At 37.5% G+C, this 26,637-nt stretch overlaps 1 protein-coding gene across 3 annotated transcripts in view; it reads right to left on the reverse strand.

Moving 5' to 3' along the window:
• arid3c (AT rich interactive domain 3C (BRIGHT-like)) overlaps window positions 1-26,637 on the reverse strand; it is a 194,850-nt gene that overhangs the window by 50,547 nt on the left and 117,666 nt on the right. For 2 of the 3 annotated variants that reach the window (XM_067438398.1, XM_067438396.1), the window contains exon 3: window positions 25,825-25,911. The exons of the other annotated variant lie outside the window; for it this stretch is intronic. In XM_067438398.1, coding sequence (XP_067294499.1) covers window positions 25,825-25,911 — 87 coding nt within the window. The remainder of the gene's footprint in view (window positions 1-25,824; window positions 25,912-26,637) is intronic. 3 annotated transcript variants of the gene reach the window in all.

Raw genomic sequence — 26,637 nt, forward strand, 5'->3', positions numbered from 1 at the left:
CTACGTATTTTACTTTAGTGAGAGTTAGGCAGCAGCTAAGGTAATCTAAATGTAAAAATATCGAAAATGAGCATGCACAGTTAAACATCCAATATCGATAAGTTGCGCATCCTTAATGTAAAGTGACACTAAAATCACTATAACAATTGTATTGAATCAATTCCGGACAGTACAATGCAGTTACACATTATAAATGACTAGAAACGTTCACTCCAATTCCAGTTCATTAGATTTACTGAAGAAGCTAAAACAAAGGAACATTTTTGAACATTCTTCACTATTTTCAATTACGATATCAAAGAGACTTCAAGGAGACTGTATCACCATATCATTTCATACATATATGCAAGACATGACCAAATAGAACCTAAACCACATGGTAAATTATAGCCAGTTCCTCTGAATGACTAACCTGAGAAGGCACAAAGAACACCATGACCAAAGTAAAATGTTAATAAGTGTTGGAGAATCAACAATTAAGCATTTGATATTGTGATGCTGTTTCACGCTGGCTGCCTGTAAAGAATGCAGCCTGTGCTTAATGTCCTCAGCTAATTCTGTTTCCCCCCTGAAATGCTTCCTGTCCTGAATGAATGTGTTGGGACAAAAGAAAAAGGTTAACGCTAAATGAAAAGCATGTGATGTCTGGACAAGTGTGGAAAATGCATAGTTAGTAGTAATGTTTTTTTCTTCTTCCAAGAACACTAAGGATGTGTAAACACGTTTTTGACCCCACATTACAGATCCTTCATCTTTCAGTCTTTTCTGTCCGTGTACAGCCCTTCTTAAAAGTTTTCTAAAAAATATTAAATAATAAAACAGGATGAAGTAACCGGCATAATCGCAGTCAATCTTCATGCTTTATAAATGGCATTTTACAAGTAAAAAGATAATTTGTTTTTGTTGCAAATGAAAAAAAAGATGCATGTGTTAAGAGAAACACTTCAGTCTGTGGTTACCCTGTTTGATTACTCAGTCTCCTTACAGTATGTAGCAACTGAGAGGATAAAGTGAGAAACCACTGTGATATGTTTTTCAACATTTATGTTGACAAGCATTACAGTCATGTGAAACCGTGATAACGGCAATTATAAATAACGGTTGCAAAATGAAGAAGTGGGTACGAAAGTGTCATTGCAGCTATGGCTACATCACATGGTTCAGTACAGTTGATAAGGGAGCAGCAGTTATAACCAATTGGCATTTTTCTTCCAATAGGTGTTAACATGTAGACCATTTTTGATTGCTGTTATCACACCAACGATAGCATAACATGTTTTATTCATAAACAAAAAAGAAGAGCTTTTTACTGTCTTAACTGAAACGTTGCAGCAATTATTATTTAATTTATATACCTTTATATTTTATGTTTTGTACAAGAACATGAATTCTCAGTGTCTCGGTAGTTGGTGCTTTAATGACAAGTTTGTGTAACAGATCTTTACATATTTTAATTTTACTTCATTACTTCAATTTATTTATTTTTATCCTAAAGGTCTTTCTAAGGTCTCAGACATTTGGACTCAGTTGGATGTGTCTCTAACATTCAAACATGCCACAACTCCACAGTTTAAATAAAAAGGAAGAGGTTAACAAAATGACACAGAGCAAGTTTGTACCATATACAACCCAGGAGCCTGAAAAACCACCCATCCCCCAGAGAGATGTAACGTGTCATATGTCTATATGATACAACCAGCAAAGGAGACGTATGAGGTTTTAACTCTGAAACACTTCCACCGGGCCCCTTTTATATAATATAAATACTCATGCGGCAGAGCCCCAATGAAGACAATGTTCAATGGCCTGTGAAGCCCTGTATTGGGCCCCTGTTCACTGACGGAATGCAGTTGCTGTTTAATGAGCAAAAAAAAAAAAAAAAATTTATGTCTAAAAGAAATATTGCCCTGTAGTCGAATAGAATAACTGATATAGTACAAATCCAAAAAACACTATGATTCCATAATCACAATCACTTTACTTGTTTTTGTGTTATGACTATCACAGTTAACTTGTAAAGCACCGAATCACTCTAAAATTGAACACTCTCTATTAAAACATGATTCCAGAGCAAATATGTTCTGCTCCACTAATGTTTTAATTAAGTTTTTACTAATGAGAGCCTATAGGCCATCAAAGACCATTTGCTGCTGTTTAAACCCAGTGACTCTAGGCATGATTAGTGACATCAAAGCCTTCCGCTTGCTGTACATACATGTGTTTTTGAGGCTAGTAACATGACAGCACAGCTAAAGCATTCATTCACCCTGCCGCTTACCTTTATCTTTTGTTTTTTTTTACCTAGCTCTGTCTGGACACATGCAACTTGGAATATAAATAGTGTTTTGAAATGCAATCGTTTTTTAAATACATTTTCAGAAAAAGAGAATTCAGTGCTTTATAAGTTTACACATTTACATTACAAATGTATTTTATCACCTCCAGCCTGGTTTAAAAGTCAACAGCCCATTGAGTGTGAGTGAGGCCATTGCTTTGGCAGGCTGCTTTAAATTGTCTAATGGTTTAACTCCTAAATTCAGAAGGGGGTTTAATGTGCTGTGATAAAATATTCATTCATGTGCCTCATACAGACCATTAAACCTATAAAAAAAAAACACTGTATGTCTTTATCTGAAGTACACAGTGACCTCTGCTTCACTTATAATAACACCAACAATTTATACTCAAATATTAACCTGGCTGACCATAAATGAGGACTTTCATCTTATTAAGAACTTAATACATGTAAATGTATGCAGCGACAAGAAAAATGGCTTTCATTTGATACTACTGGTCCAACATGACAATTAAGTGCACCTGCTTTGTGAATCAGGCCTAATCAAAAACATCAGGGGAATTGTCTTGCTTCAGATGGATTTAGAAATCTACATCTTCAAAATGCAGTGATTAATAACAATAAGAACAGCAATACACCCTCACAATTAGAGCACATTTCATACCAGACAAAATGTATCATCTGATGGTTCAACTAATAAACTGAAAAAAGGAGGCTATAAAACTGAACAGTAGCAGAGCAGCAAGGACAGTAAAGCTCCATGGTGTTTAGTGCATTTCTGTGACAGATGTTTGAGTTTCATAACAGCTATATAGAGAATGACATCATTATAAAACAAGCCTCACCTCATCAAAATTGGTTCTCACGATACATCTTGTTCTCTGGCAAACCTTACATCATTACCTGATAAGAAACAGTGATATTTTCTCAGCCTGTCACCTAAAAATTTTATCAAAAGGAAACTCTGCATGACCTCAACAAATTCATTTTCATTTTCAGTGACAAGCATATCAAAGGAAATAACAAACAGAAAAGACAATGCTAGTTTAGCCGCTAGTATTTTAGGACAAACTGGGTCTGAATACATTCATATTCTTACATCATTGTCACCCAGAAAAGTCATGTGTCTCTAATTAAAATAAATAAAAAAGATTAATAAATCAAAAGAAGGGCTGAAATTTCAAAATTCTTATAGCTAATTTCAATAAATCACAAAAAATAGATGACAAATATCAAAATACAGCCGAGACCCTTTAGGGGGTAGGGGTGTGTTTGTTTTGGTGATTTGAAATATCAGCAACAGTTAGCAGAAAGCACTTACCCCACATTTAATCACACATTTTTCTGTAATTATCGCAGTTTAATTAGTCGCTGCTGTCCCTTTACGACCTGCCGCTGCCGAACATGACGCAGATCTGACGCACATGCATCTCATTTTCTCCACACAAATTTTCATTTAAGACATAATATAACACTTTTAGATAGCTAAGGGATGATAGAAAAATGGATGCTGCGTTAATTGCATAAAATATTTTTAAAACGTTAAACTGCAAAAAGAAATTATCTTGTGCGTTAACGCGCTAATTCTGACAGCACTAATTTATTCTTATTAAAAATTATAAAAGCGGTTCACTCAAGAGCAGTGAACTCTTTTGTTGTTTAATTAACTAGCATTAATGAGAGATGACAGTAGGCATATTAGGTTGCTGTCACTTTGAGACTAAATGCATGGATCCTTTTTCTTTCTCAACTTAGTCTTTTTACATTTACTTAAGACATACATGACTGTTTTTTTTTACAAAAACACTTGCCAAGATGGGCATTTTGACACATATTAATGTGTATTTAATCATTTAAGCCCAATTAGGCGGGACTCTCAGATGGCATTAAGGCACTATTGTTAAAACATTAACAAATGATTCAATTGATTCAACATACTTTTCGGATTATTAAAATGTAATTTAAACCATTAAAACCAGAAAGATTTGAATGGACAACATGGAATTTTGGGACAAAAATAGAAAGTAAGATGTTTACCTTAACTGATAAACAATGATTTTTTTTGTTGTGCATTCACATTTATTTATTTTTTCGTATTTATTGTGAAAGAAAATGTTATGCATTCAACAATCACAAATCAGCTGGTAAAGGATTGTATTTATTACTATGGCTGGGAATGGTTTAACTTTGTGGTTTATGATCAATGCTCTGTGCTCTTAAACTATTTACCATTCATGTCTACACAGGAAAAGCTGGACATACGAATTCCTTATCAGCAGCTTAGATAATGTCTTCTGTGGCTGTGTAGAGGATGGAAACCAGTCAATATGCTTCTGTCAGCGTTGGAATGTGAGCAACAGTAATTTACTTCAGTCTAGCACCATGTCGACTATGTTAGCTTGCAAAACGCTGCTAGTAACAACGTTCCGCAACAAAAACACCAACACACTGCATGCCTCTATAATAATTAAAGCAATTCTGTTATCACAATACACATAATTTTATGGGCTTCTCGAGACAGACTGAGCTCTGTGTGTACATAATATAGAAGTTGAGGGTGGCAGTTAGCCAGATGCAGGAGACAATCAGCTGTCTAAAGAGAAAATAATTCACATCTTTAATACAAATCTGAGAAAAATTATCAGTGCATTCAGGAAATACCGCTTCAGGAAATAACTACAGACTTTTCTTCGACCCTCAACTGAGCCTTTCAGCAGATGAGGAGAGATTTTAATTTCTCAAATTAAATCTACAGCCTCATTCACATGAATGGGAACTGCAAATGGAGGGTGTAAAAAAAAGAAGCAAAAAAGAGGCTTCAGGATGAGGCTGTAGCTAATTGCACTGCTATAAAAGCCCAAAACAACAATCCCGACCTGAGATTTGGTCAGTTTTCCCATTTCTCCAGGAACCACACCCAGGCGAGTCAAATGCTGCCTGCTACAACCATAAACATGCCTTACATGCTTGATTGCTTTTCAGTGAATACTTAACTTAGCAGTGATAATGGAGGTGTCTAGTCTAGAGGTGCAAATGGGGGATGTTGGTTTGTTTGTTTGCGTTTGTGTGTGTGTGTGTGTGTGTGTGTGTGTGTGTGTGTGTGTGTGTGTGTGTGTGTGTGTGTGTGTGTGTGTGTGTGTGTTGGTTTGGAGAAAGAAGTGATGGCTACCAGTGGTTTTTATTTCATGGCTTTGATGTTTACGGTTGGACTGTTTTTTTTTTTTGTGGTAAAGCTCAATGTAATTCCCTTCTTTAATGAAGACGTATGATGTTGGCTGCAAAATGTCAGGCACCCTGACCCACCTCGCTCAGACCTTGTATTAAAAAGCTATGTCTGGATCTAGTAAAACTATCCTCCAAGTACAATACATATGTTGACGAGAGACTGTGAAAATGTGGCTTTAAAATTCACAGTGCCTATCAAAAATGAAAGTTAAGGCTCATTGTAAAAAGCTTTCTGAAGTTTTAAATGATACCTAAACATCTTGGAAGGTTCCACTCGAAACCCAGAAACACTCAGGTCTTCTTCCCTGTCTGGCTCTTCAGTCTGCTTGTTTGAACACGCTCTCACTGCTCCTTATTAGAACACAATAAAAGACAGGAATGGAATGGGAGGCCTCCCCTCTCCCAAAAGAGCACTCAAAGCCCTGGAGATGGAGACCAGATAATTAGGTCTTGGTCTTTGATGCTCCACCATGGCAAAAGGTGAGTTACCGGCTCATTTGTAACACAAAAGTTGGCAGAGCAATGCAGGTTGGAGTACAGCGAGGGAAGAACAACAAATTGAATGGTCATTTAACTGCAAACCCATTGAGGGCCTGACACTGAAACTTCTGGAATGTAAAGGCTAAAGAAGTCCACTTTTCTTCTGTGTTATTCTGTGGTTTAGATGGTGTCATCAGCGCTCAACTTCTGCTACCACTACCACCAACCAAACATTCTGTGCAGACCACTTCTTAAGAAGTACAAAGATAAAGCACAATTCACAAGCTACTGCTGTTTACTAGAAAACAAAATATGACCAAAAGTGGATTATTCGCTATATTAAAGGGATAGTTCACCCAAAAATGAACATTTGATGTTCACCTATCTGCTTACCCCCAGGGCATCCATGATGTAGGTATCTTAGGTTCTTCAGTAGAACAAAAATGATTTTGAACTCCAACCGTTGCTCGTATAATGCATGTCAATGGGGTGTTTTCTATGATAATCACTATGAAAGTAAAAAACACATAGACATAGACATACCAAGTACAACCCTATGTTTAAAAGCTGTGACCGTGCCATCACTTCCGGCAAGTGAGGACAAGATACAGCGTATCTCAATGGGATACAAATGGTGGAAGTGATCTCTTGCGCGTATCTCTACGCCATATCATGTAATCTGATCTCACTTGCTGGCAGTGATGGCGTGGAGACCGCTGATGCACATAGTGTTGTATTTGGGGTAAAAAATTATATAAATACCGTTCGGTTTCTCACACAAACCGATCATTTCATGTCTAAAGACATCAATGTGTCGCCACGAGCCGCTGTGTTTAATATGGATTTGAATGTGTATGTGTTTTTTTACTCTCATAGTGGCTCTCATAGAAAACACCCCATTGAGATGCATTATACGAACAACGGTTGGAGTGAAAAATCTTTATTTGTGTTCGACTAAAGAAACAAACACACCTACATCTTGGATGCCCTGAGGGAAAGCAGATAAACATCAAATTTTCATTTTAAAATTAACTGATTTGGATAGGCTACTCGTATTTAAATTACACATATGTTTTTGTAATGATATTACATAATAATAATAACTTTTTTGTTTCTTGTTTTTTGTTTGTTTCTACCTGTTTTTGAAATGGTGTAAAAACATGACAAATTTATTAAAAGACGTTACATATGGAAGAAAGGTGAAGAAACAACGAATATAGTGTATATATTTAGCAAAATGTATTTATTGCTTGAATTAAATAATAAAATTTACAGAATCTGAAAGCAAAGACTTTGTTTCATATCAAAAGTAACAAAGCACACAAGTTATTGTATTTTATTGAATGCACTACAAAGTTTTGTTCATTCATGAAAACAACATAGGATAAAAGATAGATTATTAGGATTTAAAAATTATATCGGTTCATCAAAATGAGAATCGATTAAAAACCGAGAAACTGATATTTTTAAAGGAAGTGTATGTAAGATTGTGGCTAAAACTGGTACTGCAATCACTATCCCCTCTCCCCTTCCCCCTGACTCGAGGTTGCCAAATCTTGCCCGGCTGCAGGATCCAGCAGGAGCGTTTGTAGCTGAAGCTGTGGTAACTAGAGCAGATCTGGCAACCCAGATGCCGAAACACTACTGACTTCATGATTGGTCGATAGGTGGAGGGTGGAGATTCAGGCCAAAACACAATATGTCAACATCAACATCAGTTGAGGGCTGCAACAACAACTTTCAAATGACAATATCCTGGCTGGACTACTGTTGTCAGTAAAATAAGTATTTGAAATGAACATGATTTCTTAATGTCTAGTGACATATCAGGGGCATTTTTTGATTAATTGAAATACATTTTTTAACATACAGTTCCTTTAACCCAGTCCTACCAGAAACTATTCTATTTAAGATTGATTCAATACATTGCAAAAAGTGGAGCATGGAACGTAAAGCAAAACACAAAAATAAATCCTGCTAGTCCTGTGTAGAATTAGATTATAAAACTACAGCATCGTATTTAAGGGCCTCAAGAGTGACTTTAAGACCTGTGCTGTTGGGGCCTTAAAATTTGTGTGTAAATCCAATAAATGTCAGAGACGTAATTAAGAAAATGTGCAGGGCTTTTCTACGCCGTAACCCGTACCGCCGATCCGGTTCTTACTAGTATAGTACCTGGGAAGTTCAAAGCATGCAAACGTATCAGAAAACTCAACCAAATCCAAAAGCAGACAAACAAATGTTTGAAGCAGGAATGCAAACTGACAGGCATGCAAACAAATCAAAACCAAACCAAACAACACCAAAAGCAAATCCAAAAACAAACAACTTGATTTGTCACGTCACAACACGTTTTTCTTCAAGTTACCTGATAGAAACGTAATCTATAACTTATTTATTATATACTGATTAATTTCTGACTCATTTTCTTTAAAATGTTGGTTTAAATGAGATATTAGTGATAATAAGTATTTCACAGTTGCGCAAAGCTGCTTCGTTAGCATCTATTTGGATCTGTGTGTGATCTTTGATTTGTTTGCACCCTTCAATACACTGAATACTATACTAGACCAAAAAAGGCAGAGGGAAAGTCCAAACATTTCACAAAAAAACTGAACTTTGAAATGATAACAAACATTCCCAAGCCACACCTTCATAGCACCCCTCTTCACTTGCTTCTAGTAAAAGACAAAGACCAGCAATCCGTAACCCTCCAACAGTGTGTCTCTGCATGTATTTACTCAGATGAACACAGAGGACTCAATGTTTTTCTTTTTCTGCCTCTGCTGACAAGTCCTTCGACAAAAGGAGCCTGCCATGGTGGGAGGTCTACTGTGGTAAGTGGCTGCCCTCGCCTCTGTGCTGTCAGCCTTAGCGATATGTCCGCTCGCCCCCTGACACCCGGGAATAATGATATTAGTGGAGGGTGGAGGGGACAGGACGTCAATGGGCAGATTTGTTCAATTTAACCCCTCTGACCCCGTTCGGCCCTTCAATCTGTCAGCCAGACCCTTCCCTCTTGTGCTAAGCAGCTAATCGGGGAAAGGAACAGAGAAGGCAGAGGAAAAAGAAATAAAGAATAAAAAAGATACAGGAGAAGAAGGTGGGAGGGAAGGACAAGTGAACAAAAGGACAAGATTACTAAAATATACTGGAATTAAGCTGAGGAACAGTGCAACAAAAACTGTCATTACTTAGTCTTCATCATGTTTTCACCTGTATGACTCACTATCATAAATCAAACTGAACTCAGTGACTCAATAATCTGGTCAAAACAGTTAACAGCAGGAGGGGAAGATTTTTAGTAAGTTAATCACAATTTCAATTTTAGCCTGATTATCATTATATGACCTCACTTATTTCTGTTTTCAATTATTCCTTTAAATGCAGTACCATTCAAACAAATTGGGTTCAGTAAGTTTTAGATTTTTTTTGCATTTATATGATCGAAAATACAGTAAAAAAAATACTGTGACATTTTATTACAATTTAATGGATAAAGTTGGACTTTTGGACTTAGATATAACTTGAATATTACGATAATCAGGATATTGAATTTCAAAAATTTCTAAAATCCAAATAAGTTGTGCAAATCTTTATTGAAAAGGGTTTAGACAATATTTTCCATGCTTTTTCGATGAACCATAAACAATTATTGTACTTGCACTTGTTGAAAAGTAGTTAAGACACTAACCATTTACAGGCGGTAGACAAGTCACAGTTCCAATAACTAAGGACACTAAAGCTTGGAACATACTCTGCAAGAACAAAGAAATTTGTTTTCTCGAGGTGGCAAGAACAAGAACAAAGTTTGTTCAGGCTAGTACATTCCATACTTCACGAGAAAAGCAGGTGCCGATCATCTGCGTTTCTCCGTATTAACCACGCCCACTTTAAATGTCTGGCCAATCACACAATATTTCTCAGACACCAGCAAGAAAAAAGTTCTGCTCATGTGATGTGTCGAGAACAAGCTGCGAGAACTCCCAAAACAGGGCTGCGAGAACAAAATGACAATTCTTGTGGAGACTGTTGTAGCCTTAAAGAGATTCTGAAAAACACCAGCAGAGAGATGGGCAGGGTCTCTGATCACCTCAGTGAGCATGCCACAGGCCTGCTGCAGGGAGGCATGAGGACTGCAGATATGGACACAGTAATAACTGCAATGTCCATAATGTAACACATCTAAGGGTTTACTCACATTAGGCACGGCTGCCTTGTACCATGCCAGAGCGTGATTGTCCCCAAGATTGTGGCCTACACTCACATTGCACGGAGCACGCTTACTTCATTCACGATGCAACTTTTGTTTTGAAGAAGACTGAATGAGAAAAGCTTGTTTGCTAATAGACTGCCTAATAGACTTGTCATTCATGCAGTGCAGCGATTTTCATTTGACTGTACATTTGACATAACAGAAGATTATTATAGAGGCAGCTGGCTTTGATGCAGGAATTTGCAGCTTTACTCGCAGAGTACAATTTGTGTTCATCAATTAGGTGAGAACCAGGACCATTATTAAAGGGTTACATTAAGCTTTGTATTTAAACTGTGTCATTAATGTAGTAGAAATGTGAAATAATTTTTGTATTTGGTGCCTTCTAGACTTACCGCACCCTAGCGGCATCAAATTTAGTCTGCCCGCAAGTGTTGTCTAGGAACTCTCAATACCCTTCTGAGCTGTATTCCTCAAAATCTGGACGGGCCAATCACATCGTGTATAGAGTCGGTGGGCGGGGCCATAATGACGACTGCCGAGTTGCGTTTGCGTGCTTCTGTTGTCTAGTAAACACAGAAACTGGCGAACGGCAGCGGTCTTTCGAATCAGTTTTGACTGCGATTCTGGAAGACTTGGAGTTAAGGTTTTCGCTGAGAAAAGAATAGTTTATACAGCACCGATTTCAACTGAAAACTTTTTATGCATTTTGCCTTGACATTTACATGACAATGGCATTTTGGGGGCCTAAAAAGGCACACTTTTGAAAACGGTCTACATGTAAACAACAAAAGAGTGGATTTGTGAAATGGTGACATCATGCGCATACATATTACGTTTTCACCGGGTGTTTCTTGACATAGTAACATAGTACATAGTACTTCAAGTACTGGCCTGGCGCATGCATAATACAGCCTTTTTATTATTATTATTATCACTTTAAGGGGGTCCTCTGTTTTTAGTACATTATTGTCATGTAAACATAGCCCACAGGAAGACAGGAAGAATAACTGATATGCCTTTGCAGTGCCAAACCACATGTGTCTCCTTTAAAAACTTGTAAGCGCCCTGGTGGAATAGTGGACTAATATCTCACAACATGAACTGGTAAATCTGGCTCAGTCCATGAGAATAAGATGCACTAGATCTTAAAGCAGCTGCTGGCCACACGGACTGCTACTTTTGATATTTGTCAAATTAAGTCTCAAACTAACCCTTTATGTTCATACAAATATTTACACACAAAAAGAAAGCACTTGAAAGTGGAAGGATGTTTATGTTTTGCTGATATATCCATCTTTATATAGGGAGCTGTCCACAAGAGAATTTGAAACACAGAATACGCACTCACACAAGTGAAGAATCAGCTCGCTGGCTACTCGAACGAAGCGGTGCACCTTGCTCGCAGTGCTTTGTTTGCTTCCTCTCCATTCTTGCATTCCTCGTCTCTAAAGCATGAATCCTACTCTATGTCTCCAGACATCTGTAAGAGATTGTCTGCATGCTGCTGCAGCACCGTCAGCCAGCTGGAGCCAGGCCAAGTAAACGCTGCCAGAAAAGTCAGCAGGCCACGCGTGTGAACAAACAGTATGGAAAGAGGTCAGAGAAAGTGTTGTGTGACGCAGACCTTGGAAAAAGAGGGGGACTGAAGGGTGGGAGGGGGGATGACAGAGACTCTCGGCACATGAGCCTGCTTTATTTCCCCCATTATGACGGATGGCTTCTTCATACGATGGCAGCTGCAGCTGCTTTTGGAGAAGCTGAGCAAACATGACACTATTGAAGAGGACTGACTGAGATAACAGCCAGAAAAAAAACAAGGAGCATGGAATTATGGTTATCTCACCACACTGTTGGGCACTACTTAAGGCCAGATCGATATGGAGGTGCAGCACAAAAGCATATATGTAATCTTCACTTGATGACATTATTTATGCCACATTTGTTTACTGTTGAACCCGAACATAATTTGAATGTTTATCATGAAACAAGAGCAGGGGTCCGTTCTTCGTACGTCGCTAACTCAGTTAGCTGGATTTGATTGTTGGCGATTTAGCTTGATCTCGGATTGTTTGGCTCTTCGAAGCACATTGTGTTGTTGCTGTCATAGCAACAGGTCCATAAGCTTAAACCTGCTCGGGAGCAAGCTTATTTCATGTAAACAGGATTAGATTGCATCTTCAGGTGATGCTTAAAATCTGTCCCAGCCACACTGCTACTTTATTACAAGAGTTCCTTACTAAACCAGGGGCAATAATTGTAAATAATAATAATAATCTAAAAATGCATATGAAAATAATATTATAATGTTGCTACTATAGACACAGCCACTTGAATGAGAAATTTATTAGTGATGGAATAATTACTTTATAATTTTTTTTGCAGTCTTACACACATGCTGTACAGTTAATCTGAGCCGTGCATTAATTTGAGTGATGATGGATATTATGGGATTTGCTTGATGCAGTGCTGGAGCTGCAGATAACTTGATCTTGAAAAAACTGTGCAAATTTACTTTATCTATTATAACTGTTATGTTGTTTTGGTCGTTTCCATATAAGGTGCAGAATATATATATATATATATATATATATATATATATATATATATATATATATATATATATATTAGAGCTGCAACTAACGATTATTTTTTCTGTCGACTAATCTAACGATTATTTTTTCGATTAGTCGACTAATCTAACGATTAATTTTTTTACCCTTTGAAATTTTTCAAAATTCTGTGGCACCCCCTCACATAAGTTACGCTAGAGGTGTAACAGTACAGATAGCTCACAGTTCGCTTTGTATCACGGTTTTAGGTTCACGTTTCAGTACAGTTCGGTATTTGCTATGTTCAGGGGAAAAAGGACTACTGTCAAATGAAAATAAAGAAAATAAGAACAGATAACTTAAATAGAAGCAGCAGCACAAATAAATACTATTGAGCAAAGATGAGAATAAAATAAACAATGCTTTTCAGGTAGGTCCAACATTAGTTTTTAGAGAAATGGAATGAAGTAATCAAAAGTAAAATAACCACACATTTAACTGTTTAATATTTAAAAAAAAAATCATTATTAAACTTACAAAAGCTATTCAGTCAGGAGCAGTGAGTCATGTCTTTATCTTTTGTTTGACATTAAACAGACAGCAGTGAAGGCTACTGCCCCTTTAAGACCCACGGGTAGTCGTCGTATTTTCTGTATAAAGTTCACTTAAGGCGAGTAGGCTATGACATTTTGACATACTTTTTGTGAGTTTGTCCGTTTAAGCACAGGATTTGAAAGATAACTCAATATTTGCGCGCTTTGGGACGAGTGCACAAAGACAGATCTTCTAATTCGCGTCTTCTGGCTACACGGGGGTGATGACGGTGAAAATGACTGCTCATATTCGGACGTACAGCAGCACTCGCATGCGTTTTATAAAGTTTACAAAGAGAGACCGTTTTGCCCACGTTTTTCTTTTATTATCGCGGTTGTTGTAGTGTATACCTGAGGAGTCAGCACGTATCCATCGACAGAAACATACATACAGCATTATTTTTAAGTTACAACCCATATTAAAGATGCGTCATCAGATGTGAGATGAACCGCGGTGTAAGTGCGTCCCGGCATCTTGTGCTCGGGATCCCGGTTGGGAAACACTGGTCTGTATTGATTGACACCGCGCTGGTTTGTTTAGAATTATAATGAGCGCCGTGACCGCGCGCTGCCGCGTGATGAAGGCGTGTCGCAACTCTGTTATTCAACTGCTCTGGTTTTAAAAGCTATGTCACACTAAATGCGCCAAAATGCAATTAAACTTGTTTTACGTTCGATGCAACCCACGTGTGTGTGTGTGTGTGTGTGTGTGTGTGTGTGTGTGTGAGAGTGAGTGAGTGAGTAAGAGACGCGCAAAAGGGCGGAGAGAGAACTTAAGGAAACGCAGCTAAACGAATATGCGTGCGTCTTTTAAATAGGGTAAAAATGAATGAATGACGAATGTGGCGGCCGTTATTGATTATGTGGCAGTCCGCCACAAATTAGTCTATGTGTGGGAAACAATGTTTGGCCTCTGTTTAAAGTATTCCCATACTTTTGATATTCGCTGTCTAGGTTTTTGTGATAGAACCAGGAGCAGAAGCCAACAGGCTTGTTTGAGATGAGCAAAATCTGCGCAGAACCGATCACCGGTGATATTTATTTTCATATAAAAGCAACAGAACATAAATTACATCCAGTTTATCAGCAACAGAGCGCACGAGTGTGAATCCCGCGATATCCGCAACTGATCTCGCAGGTGTCTGATCCACTACGAGAGGAGAGAACTGTCCGGCTGGCCTGAACTTTATTCACTCCTCCCCTCACTGCAGCCGCCTAGTCTCGCCTTTTTTTCAGGCGAGGCAAGGCGCATCTCAAACAAGACTAACATTACGCGAGATGAACGTCTGACACGACGCGTCGACGCATTTCACGAACGTCGACGTATTTCCGTAGTCGACGTCATCGATGACGTCGACGCGTCGTTGCAGCACTAATATATATATATATATATATTCTGCTGGACCTTATTTTTATTTCTTTTTTTGCCAGGTTTAACTAGGGCCTATATGATGTCATTATGTTGCTGTCTTGCGCCAGCCAATCGCTGCATTGCTGATCGTGATTTCAAGTATCGATGCATCTGCCGTCTTCAGGGACCACTAGGCTTGGGCGGTATCCAAATTTTGATACCGTCAAACCTCCTCCCTATTTTACCTCGGTATACGGTATTACCGTGAATAATTAAAACCTTATGATGTAAGGCTCAGACAGCGTCAACAAACTGTTGGCTTGGCTTATATATATATATATATATATATATATATATATATATATATATATAGGCCTATATTTTTATTTTATTTTTTACATTTGAGCCCCTGCCCCTGAGAAACTCTCTGCACGTTTTATGCTTACCGTTATGAGACAATTGTCAGACAATTGACTTTTTTTTGTGTGAAGTTAATCATGAACAATTAACTTTTGTGGAGTTCATGCTTATTGCTTACATTGCCAGCTGTGTGACAAAAGGCTTCGGCAATATTACAGCATAGTCCGAGGGTGCGCTCGGTTTTTCATCCACTTAGCAGTGAGGATGGTGGTTTCGGATATGCGCCCTTAGGTTCAAGGTATTTCCATCTCTCGCGTTCATCTTTTTGTTGCACAATTTGCAAATTGCCTCGTCTGTATTTACCGTCAAAACCCCAAATACTTCCAAACTGCAGAAGTTGTGTTCTTTTTCGATAATAACTCAGTGCCCGACTCGCCGTCTTTTCCCCTCTCTCTCTCTCTCTCTCTTTCTTATCCACACTGTCACAACAACGCATACACATATTTAGGCATTTAATAAATAAATAGTATTTAATATGTAAATAGTTTAATTAGTTCAACTTATTAAATATTTAATAATTAATTGTTGATCAGCAATATGTAAGTTGATCTGTTTTTTTTGTTTTTTTTGACGGTTTGACGGTATTGAAACTGATACCGTTGCTATTTTTAGATCCCGCGGTATACCATTTTACCGTATTACCGCCCAAGCCTAGGGACCACAAGAACTCGCAATAATCTCAGACGAGTTAATCCAGATATCTGAATCCAATCTGCAAATTTGTTTGAAGAACTAAATTAGAAAGAGCTCAGTTATCATGATTGCAAGATCTGGGATCTGTCAAATCATCTCAGATGCATTAAGCGAGGTATGAAAAACGTACCCCTGTTAATGGAAAATAAATATATTCAATTAATCACGTAGAAATATTTGCTGATAAAGCCTCCCCCCCAAAAAAATATAATCCAAATACTGATAGTGGAAATTTCTTGTTGCGGAATTTACATACAGATGTAGAGCACTATTATATACAGTGGGATGCAAAAGTCTAAAATAAACGTAAATGTATAGTCATTTGCAAATGAAGCGTGATGGGGAATTGCAGGAACACCAGTCAACATTTCTGGTAGCCTGACTATCTGTTATTTAGCTGAGGAAACTTCAAGTGAAATGGGTCCAGAGGGCTTCTCTAATATGTAAAAAACCCATTTGCTCTAATGCTACTGAATACTTGCTATTTCATCGCTGTAAAAAATAATTCTTAACAAGAAACTGTGGTCTTTAAAATCCATTAATGAAACAATATCTCTCTGAGATCTGTAGATTATTAGCAGAAACTGATTTCTCAATCCAGCACTCACTGTGGATTAGTCATTAGATTTTCTCTTCCTGAGAGCCATATGGCTCTAATACTCTTGGGTCCATGAACAGTTAATCAAAATGGTAGTATAACTCAGACTTTGCAGATGGAAAGGCACATATCCGCCTCTAAACCAATATAAAGCTACGTGAATAAATCATAGGTAACCAATGTGAGGCAGTTGGAAACTATTCTCTCTGTACAAATAAATAATGCAAAGCAACACGACCAAGCTGTAAAACGAAGAAATCCAGACTCGTGGATACATGTTCAAAAGATCAAGAAGGCCCTGCATGGTTCCTCTCTTTCAAATGTTCAAGTAAATGGACCAGACTTCAAATGGAGCTAACATTAACCGTGCTGTAAATGAGATTTTCTCACGTTATTGAAAGATGTCTCTTATGCTCACCAAGGATGCATTTATCTGATCAAAAAATACAGTAAAAACAGTCAAATTGTGAATACTATTATAATATAAAATAACTATTTTCTATTTTAATATATTTTAAAATGGCATTACTCCACATGATCCTCCAGAAATCACATCTTAAATGCTGTATTACTATCCATATTGAATACAGTTGTGTTGCGTAAGGTTTTTGCGGAAACGTGATACATTTTTTCAAGATTCTTTGTTAAACATAAAATTAAACAGAACAGCATTTATTTGAAATATCTGAAAACATTTGTTCTAACAATGTAAAAGCATTTTAATTGAATGCATCCTTGCTCAAGTACTGACTCTATAAGGTATGACTAGTTATGTCAATCTATATTAATAATATTATTAATAACAATAGCAGTACAGTGATATTGAGCGTTTACAAGTACCAACGAGCAGTAGCATCACTGCATCTGTAGAATTTATTACCCCAAGACCACCAGCACTAAGTTCATATCGCTTTCAGTGTTGGGCTGCGGCCAAAACTAGCGAACAAAGAGGGAGCGGGAGCCCTGAATAGATCTGTGATGGATGAGCTTGTGTTGACTGCTCTGTGTTATAAGATTTGCTGTGTTTGTGTGTGTGTGTGTAGTACAAGGAGAAAGAAAGTGAGTGTGTTTTGTGTATGTATGAGTGTGTCAGGAGGGGCTGGTGTTTCCCACTGAAGGCAAGGGGCTTTGTCATATCAACAGTGCAGCTCCTGTGTGAGCTAACCTTTTATGGTCTTTGACAGCCAGGCTCAAGATGGCTACCATACCACACAGAGCCGTCTTTATTGACCAAATGCTAAAGCAGACCACATTACATTAGACAAACGACCAATCTAACATCACTGACATTAGCTGTATTAGCATTACATGTAGATATTACACACAGAGGTAACATCTCAGCCAGTTCCACAATACGAGACATACACCCTTAAAAACAAAAATGCCAGGGTGATGCCATAAAAGAACCATTTTTGGTTCCCCGAAGAACCACTTTGTGAAAAGTTCTTTAAAGAATCATTTTTTTTCTAAACATTTTATTGTCTAAAGAACCTTTTTGCACTACAAAGAACCTTTTGTGCAATGGAAAGATTCTTTGGATATTAAAGGTTCTTCGTGGAACCACACACCCTGCCTAAGAACCAGTTAAGAACCTTTATATTTAAGAGTGTACAACCTTCTAATAACCTGTTTGTTTAGTTTGAAGGACTGATATGGAGTTACATGTCTGTTCATATCTATCCTCAGTGTTTGTATTGTCAGCTCCAACAGACACATTTTTCATTTAGGCTACGGTGTATATCCGTCGTTCATGTCTTGTTTGGTTTAGGAGACCTTATAAGTGGGTGAAATGTGTGACTGGTGGCAATGTGTGTGTTCATCGCAAGCTCTGCAATTCATACAAAAATGCTGACGTTAAGACTATGCCAGTAGAGTAAAAGATGACAGAGCACATGACTGTCTACATGTCTAGTCTAAAAGTGACTACTCCTCAAATTCCAAAATAATTTGCAAGTATAATTTGTTGTCCAGCAACTTTAATTTAAATCGTACATGTTGGGCTGTGTATCAAGACAAACTTTGCTGACGTGATCTACATGACAAAATGACATAGAAGTTGTTGTAATATGTTTTGTGAAGTGTGTTTTTCTTTTTTAAAGGGATATCTCACCCGGAAATGAAAATTCTCTCATCAATTCCCTCTCATGTCGTTCCAAACCTGAAACTTTCTTTTTGATGAGGAACACACAAAAATATAAGTCCAAACAACATTGGATCCCACTGACTTACAATGTATGGACAAATAAAAAAACACAGGCAAGTTTCAAATATGTGCTTTGGTTTTCTATAGAAGAAAGAAGTCATACAGGTTTAGAATGTCATGAGGGTGAGTAAGATGATTTTCATTTTCGGGTGTACAATCCCTTTGAGGTGTATTCCATCATTCTATAAGCTCTATTAGACAGGCACGCAACTCGTCTAATTGCTATCTAGTTTCCAAATCTGTACTTAACCTGCATCTGCAATAGTTTAATTTCATTATAATAACCTAATTTATATAACAGATGATTGCGAAGCGCACCATAAATCAATGGACATATGGACCAAGTCTTTAAATGGAAGGAAATCACTTGCTTCATCTCATCAATTTCCTTCACCTGTCACCGATCACAAAGGGAGTAGTGCACTGTCACATCACAGAATACGGCTGAGGGGGCGGGGCTTAAACCAACATCCACTGGGCTCTTTTGTAACAAATTCTTGCCATACAACTAAGATGGATAAATAATTAAAGAAAAAAGGTCAGTCCTGGGAGAGAAAGAGAGAGAGAGGAAGGGGACTATGAAGGGATGGAGAAGCAAAAGTGGGGAATGAGGGGGGTCAAGCTATTAAATTTATGGCTCAAAGTGCCACATCATCAGTGGGGGATGCCATTTCCTGCCAGAGGAGGGGGTCAAACTAGCATTGCAAAAGCAGATGGTGAAGATATCACCACAAATTATACCTTCAAACACAACTCACATTTTCTTGTTTGGTGTTGTTCATCCAATAGGTCTGAATGCCCCAAAATTAATGCTAACCAAACCCATTTCTCTTATTGCAAATATGCTGATATCAGTGGAATCATGATACCACAGACTAAACTGAAATATTTAGTGTTAAAACCAATATTATCACAACTTCTTTAGCATATCTTATTCAGGCAAAAAGGAGAAGTGTAATTAACCATAGTTCTTATTTGAAGACATTGCTAACACCCATCATCCACTGCAAGTTCCTTTAGATCGCTTATATAATACCATTTAAATGTTTGGGGACACTAAGATCATTTTTATTTTAAGTTTTGGTAATCAAGATAAATGTCTTATTATCAATGTTGAAAATAGTTTATCATATCTGTGTGGAAACCATGAATTTTGTTAAAAATAGATGTTTTGATTACTTTTGAATACTTTAATGTATTCTTGCTAAGTAAAAGCAATGACGTCTTTAAAAAATAAACGGTAGAGTATATACAGTATATAGTGGTAGTTTTTAGCACTAGATAGTAGCTGAAATGGTATCAATGCATTTACTTGTTATAATCTTAACTGTATCTTTAGATTCCTTGTCACGCTCACTTTTCCTTGTAAAGACCATCTGGAAATGATCTGGTGAACAGCATTGGCCTGTCAAATTTACTGTTGATCATAAAACATTTGTCTAAGCAGATGATACACAGCAGGACCACAACATATGAGCCAACAAAACGACACTCACAGAAGAGGCCTTTAAGTAACAACTTTACGGCACTAGCTCTGAATTATTGAAGAGAGGGAATATGAGTCGTGGTCAGCTCTGAGGAATACGGCACATTTCTCCTTCAATCGACAAAGAAGTGGAACAAACATGAGCTAGTCAGAAATACACACTGAAGCTACGTGGAGACACAGTTGAGCGGTGAGTGATGAGGGGTGAAAGGTGAGGACTATATATACACATCTACACACACAACAAGCCAACGATAGACATCACACCTTCCTAAGAAATGCATGTTGAATTATTCCATATAATTTACTCCATATATTTCAATTGTCAAATGCCACACTACCGTACAGGTTAAGAACTAGAGGATTGTTCTACCAATCGCCTTACGGGATAGTGTGTGTCACGGCTGATCGTTTCACTAACCCTTTGATCTCCTTAATGATCAATGACCAAGTGAGGAATCTATGCACAGCAAGCCTAGTTTTATGGCGATGAGAGGGGGTGAGGTCTTCAAATAGGTCAAAGGTCATCAGATTCTGCTTATGCTAAACAGAAACGAAGAGTCAGCAAGCTTATGTTAGATTTCACAGAGGCAAATGCTGATTAGAGAGGATCATGTTTCTCTGGGAGCCATCTTAAAGTGACAGTAACATTTTTTTCTTCATTTGGAAGTGTTCCGATAAATAATAAATTAATTAATTAATTAAAAACTAAAAAATGGTCTGTCCATATATATAACTGAAATTAAATGTTACTTTATATGTGACAAAATCCACATATTCATTAAATATATGTATACATTAAATATTAATATACATATAAAGGCTGAATATACACTAGCATTTAAATGTTTGGGGCAGATGTTTGTACGATTTAAAAATAAATAAATAACTTAATTTAGCAAGGGCACATTCAATTGATCAAAATACAGTACAAATATTCAATTTAAAGTAAATGCTGATGTTTTCATCTTTCCAATCATCAAAGAATCCTGAAAAAAGGGTCACGGTTTCCAGAACAGTATTAAGCAGTACAACTGTTTTCAACATTTATAATAATAATAAAAAATGTTTCTTGAGAGCCAGATCAGTGCATTAGAATAATTTCTGAGGGATTAATTATAATTTAAATATATTAAAATAAATAAATTTGAATTATAATAATATTTTACAATATTGCTCTTTTTACTATATTTTAAATCAAATAAATTCAGCCTTGGTAAGAAAATTTTAACATAAAATAAGATAATTATTTCACAAAATAACATAAACAAAAATGCCTCACCACGTAATTCTCTAGCAAAGTCACTGTACAAGCTACTTCCTCTCTGCTATGCTGTAAATTTGTATTGGTCAGCGATCACCCCCTGAGGAGGGGCCAGATCCAGTGCACGAGCTAAGAAGAATTTAGTTCCTGCGCCTAAGATCTAACTCAAAACCCAAACTATAGAGGTCTTCACTGGATGTTTCTTTTTTTCTCAAAAGGGTTCATTATTGATCTTTCATTCCCCTTGTGAGCAGCCTTGAATAATCCGTTTCCCTCTCACTTCTTTTCTACACAGTTTATCATGAGTGCTGAGGGGGAGAGAATGGAATCAAGGAAGGAAAACAAATCCATTATCTTGTCAAAATTCTATTTAACTTCATTAGGCCTCATCCTAGGAGAAGTGGATAATGTCCTCTGTTGATAACACTGGCTGCTTTTTAACAGTGCGGTCAATCACGAATAGACAAGTTTCGACCCCAACAGCTTCATCAATACACAAAAATGATGCATGGCTGTACTTTTATTTGTATACAAAAAAAAATCATCTTATATCATCTGTGATTTCACAGGACAACTTTTACTGTTTGTTTTTTTTGTCCACTGGATAAACAAGTTGTTGACAGACACTTTCTCTTTTGCCAAATTTAACATGCTATTTGGTTAGAGATAGGCCGGACAAACCAAAGTGAGGATGTCCAGCTCTCTAGGTCAGCTGCGGATCTATGGCATTACGAGATATATCTGGTTTCTATTGATTTAGTGAGGACTTCAATCAGAATTTACTGATTGCTTCCCCGTACCTCTTTGAGGGAGGAAGGGACCAGAAATGATCTAGAGTATAACACGGATATGACTTAAAGCTCTATTAATCCAACTGTGCTCACATGTATATAAATCAGATATTAGCTGGACTTCCTGGCTATTTTAAGAAAATAATGATCACCTGTGAAACACATAGAGGGAGAAAGCTAACAAACGCTGGGAATTTTAAAAAAAAGAAAACACATTCATATTCTTTTTTTCTTTTGCTTTATTAATTCTACATTCACATTTCATGCAGAAATAAAATGTTTTTGTTTTGTTTTTGTAAGGCTGCACAATTAATTGCAATAAACCCGAAATTGGCCTCAAACTGATTTGGCTTTTTGCGATTACGAAATCGCTAAGGGTACGATTATTTTTTATGCACAGCTTGTCAGTGAAGCATGGCTCTGTGAACATTAGTTAAAGGGTTAGTTCACCCAAAAATGAAAATTCTGTCAATAATTACTCACCCTCATGTCCTTCGACACCTGTAAGACCTCCGTTCATCTTCGGAACACAAATGAAGATATTTTGTTAAAATCCGATGGCTCAGAATGGCCTCCATTGGCCACCATGTCATTTCCTCTCTCAAGACAAATAAAAGGCACTAAAGATGTCGTTACAAAGCCCATCTCACTACAGTGATTCTAACATCATTTTATGAAGCAATGAGAATAGTTTTTGTGGGAAAAAAACAACAAATAAATAACGACTTATATAGCGATGGCCGATTGGAAAACACTGCTTCGCAAAGCTTCAAACCGTTATGAATCAGTGTATCGAATTAGCGGTTCGGATCGCCAAAGTCATGTGATTTCAGCAGTTTGGCGATTTGACGCGTGATCCGAATCATGAATCGATACGCTGATTCATAAAGCTTCAAGACTTTAGGAAGCGGTGTTTTGAAATCGGCGAATCACTATATAAGTCGTTATTTGGGGGGGGGGGGGGGGGGGGGGGGGGTTTGCGCACAAAAAATATTCTTGTTGCTTCATATAATTATTGTAGAACCACTGTAGTGAGATGGGCTTTGTAACGACATCTTTAGTGCTTTTATTGGTCTTCAAAGAGGAAATGACTGTGGCCAGTGGAGGCCTGCATGAGTCATCGGATTTCATGAACGGCATGAGGGTAAGCAATTAATGACATAATTTTCATTTTTGGGTGAACTATCCCTTTAATGCTGCTCTATCTGAAAGTACTGTGGGTTTGATTCGCTTATAACGTGCATTTAAAAAATTAACATGCGTCAAACATCTTTCCAAACATGAGAAGCATTTATGAAGCTCTTGTCTTACAAAAGACAATAACATGTTTTTACTCCAAACTCACTCACATAACTACAGCTGTGCAACCTTTTTTTAGATGACGTGGCTTCTTACACAGGATAAGGTGCACAGCATTTTCATATACATTTTTCATAGTATTCTATACAGTGATAAAGGCTATGTTGATTAGCATTGAAGTATAAATATACTTTATTATAATGAAAAAAAGCCGAAAAAGCTTGAAGCACTCAGATAAACCATATATTGTCGTAGTCATGTGTTTATTAGTCATGTGTAATAAATCAAAGCATTTCAATCTTCTGTTTATTCAGCTACAGCGATAGTATAGCGATAGTGAGTTCTGAACAGAATGAAACAGAAAATAAAGTGTAATTGGTAATCAAGCGCTTCAAACATTCAATAGTCACTATCAGAGGATCCCGATACTCTTACACAATATTGAAATCTTCCACAAATGGTGTGGACAAAAGCAGTCTCGGCTCTTTACTTTATTGTGCACTGAAGGTCAGAGTCCATGTTCTTTTCACTTTGCTGACAGCTGGAATTTGATTGGTTCAACACAGTCTAGTACCATAATTCAAATAAAGGCAGCAAAAATCATTATTTCCTTACAATCCATTTGTGTTCCTTGCTTTCCTGTTGCAGTAACTTATAGTCTTTGACACTATGCAGTAGAATATATATATATATATATATTTCTTAAATACAGACATGCTTTCTATCACACAATGTATTTATAGGGTGATAAACGTATCTCACTGTTTAGAAATAAATATCAGCGTCTTGTTTATTGAAAAAATCACTGACAGCCTGCATTCAGTGATACTAACATTTCTTATAAACAGCTTCTAGCCAGGAAAACATAATAAATGACCTTGCAAAAGTTTTTTTTTTTCATGCTTTCACTGACAGGCAAACTAGAGGAAATCAAACCTTCCTGCTTCTGAGGCAACAGTATGTGTTCGAAGAAGAGTAAAAAACTACAGGCAATCAAGACGAATTTAAAGGGACCCGCTTTATATTTCTTCACAAAACCACATTTCTCTGGCTGTTTTTCCCCTGTTAGCGTTCACTGTTCCTTCTTATTCTAGAGAGTAAATATTTTAGGTTACGGCCTTCTTTAACAACAGGACCAGATGGAAAAATACAAACCCTCTGACTAAAATGCAACACAAGCTTGTTTTCATTTCAAATATTTCATAGTTCCCTTCAGACCTTATAAATCATCTTTACAGCAGCAGGAAAGGAATTGGGTGCAGGGCAAATTCTGTAAAATAAACAATCCCTAGAATCCAGAGGCATCTGATGCTGTTTAGACTATTAATTGTTCCCTTTTTTTCCATTGCCGTGGCACCAGCAAACAGAGGTTTCTTTTACTGACTTGCAAATCTTTTAGCACGGAGGTGTGGAAGTCAGTTGGAAGTCAATGACATCCATGGCAATAATACTGAAATTGCTCTTGTTAAATGAGTGAAATGATCAACGGCCTTAAAACAGAGCTGTCTTCTGCATTAAACCGCCTGCTGTAATTGAGGTTTCTTTCATGAAGGTGGGGAATGTTGTATCACATGCCTGTGGAATTCAGGCTCTAATTGACCCTTGAATTCATTGCTGGCCATTAAAAACAAAGCAGGCCTTCTATTCTGCATGTGGGTTGTGAACTATGTAGGGCACTGGCCGGTCAGTTGAGTAGCACTTATTCATGAATTCAGCACTGGATTAAATTGAACCTTGATAGTATCACACTTTGTAGTTAGGACAGACATTACTTTGTCTCACAAGTGGCTTGTTGATGTTTTGCTGCTGAATTAATAAATGAATCAGATTACATTAGGTGGTTTCACATGGTTTAAATAAAATGTTTGCATTCATGTATTAGTTCTACATCTACCTCTTAAACCATTTAAAGGGCGAGTTCACCCAAATATGAACATTCTGTCATTATTTACTCTCCCTTATATCTGTATGACTTTATTTGTTCTGAGGACCATAAAAAAGATATCTTGAAAAATGTCTGCTTTTTTGGTCCTAAGCAAATAGGGTACAAAACCATACTGGATGCCACAGAATTTTATTGCACGGGCAAAAAAAAACCAATGAAAAAAAAAAACATTATTTATTTGGGTGAATTCTCCCTTTAAATGACTCGTGAGAGTTTCCACACTATTGGTTCATCTGACAGAAAAAGGGTCTTTGTCTTAACACTATCATCGAAACAGGCGTAAGTTCTCCAGACTGTCACTACTGTTTGGGTAGAGGGGTTGTTACAGAGAGGCCCGAGGCCAGTAAAAAGGGGGTGTGCGTGCAGTCTGAATGAAGAAATGAGGAATGGGGGGGTGGGGGTGATTACTGACCTCCTGAATCAGAGACGAAGAGCCACCGCCACCGAAAGCAACACTCGAATCTTTCAGCTTCCTCCCTGGCCCGCTTCCTTGGCCTGACTGAACACATGTCAAGGGCAAAACTGAAATCACGGACTGAGACGTACAAAAGAACTACATTTGACTCTAATGAATGCTAATGAAGATGGCAAAGAAAGAAGGCATTTGTTTTAAACAAAGTAAAGGTCACAACACAAAACATTCTGGTGTTAGTTGCTTTAGTAACAGACGTTGTACTAACAGGCAAGTGAGTTGGATGAGCCATAAAATTTTTATATTTGCATTCACATTCTCAAACAACAGCCCTTTCATTTTCCTTTCCACCCCATTTCACCCTTACATACTTCTCCAAGACTACTCACTTTATGTTTTTTCCTCCATTTTTTTCAACCCCCAAACCTGCCCTCTGTGCTCCATTATCCAAAAATCTCCTGTGGGATTAACCAACGAGCTAATTTACTAATGTTACATGTGATCTTTAGCACCATGTGTGTCTCTGAATCAGTCTGAATGGGTCAGGCTGAGATTACCCTCCATCTTATAAATTATTCAACCACTGAGGAAAAGGGTGTTACTACTAGCATGACACTAACAGACACAAACAGACAAAACGGCTCGGGTTATGTATATAACCCTTGTTCCCTGAGAGGGAACGAGCACTGCGTCGAAACGCTTTGGGGATGCTCCCTAAGCATCAGCGAATCTGAAGCCTGAATAAACACTAGTCCAATCCGATTGGTCGTGCGTGATGACGTCATTGTGACGGCGTACCCGGAAGTATAAAAG

The sequence above is a fragment of the Pseudorasbora parva genome, chromosome 3 (genome assembly GCF_024679245.1).
Source record: "Pseudorasbora parva isolate DD20220531a chromosome 3, ASM2467924v1, whole genome shotgun sequence".
In the NCBI taxonomy this organism is placed as follows: domain Eukaryota; kingdom Metazoa; phylum Chordata; class Actinopteri; order Cypriniformes; family Gobionidae; genus Pseudorasbora; species Pseudorasbora parva.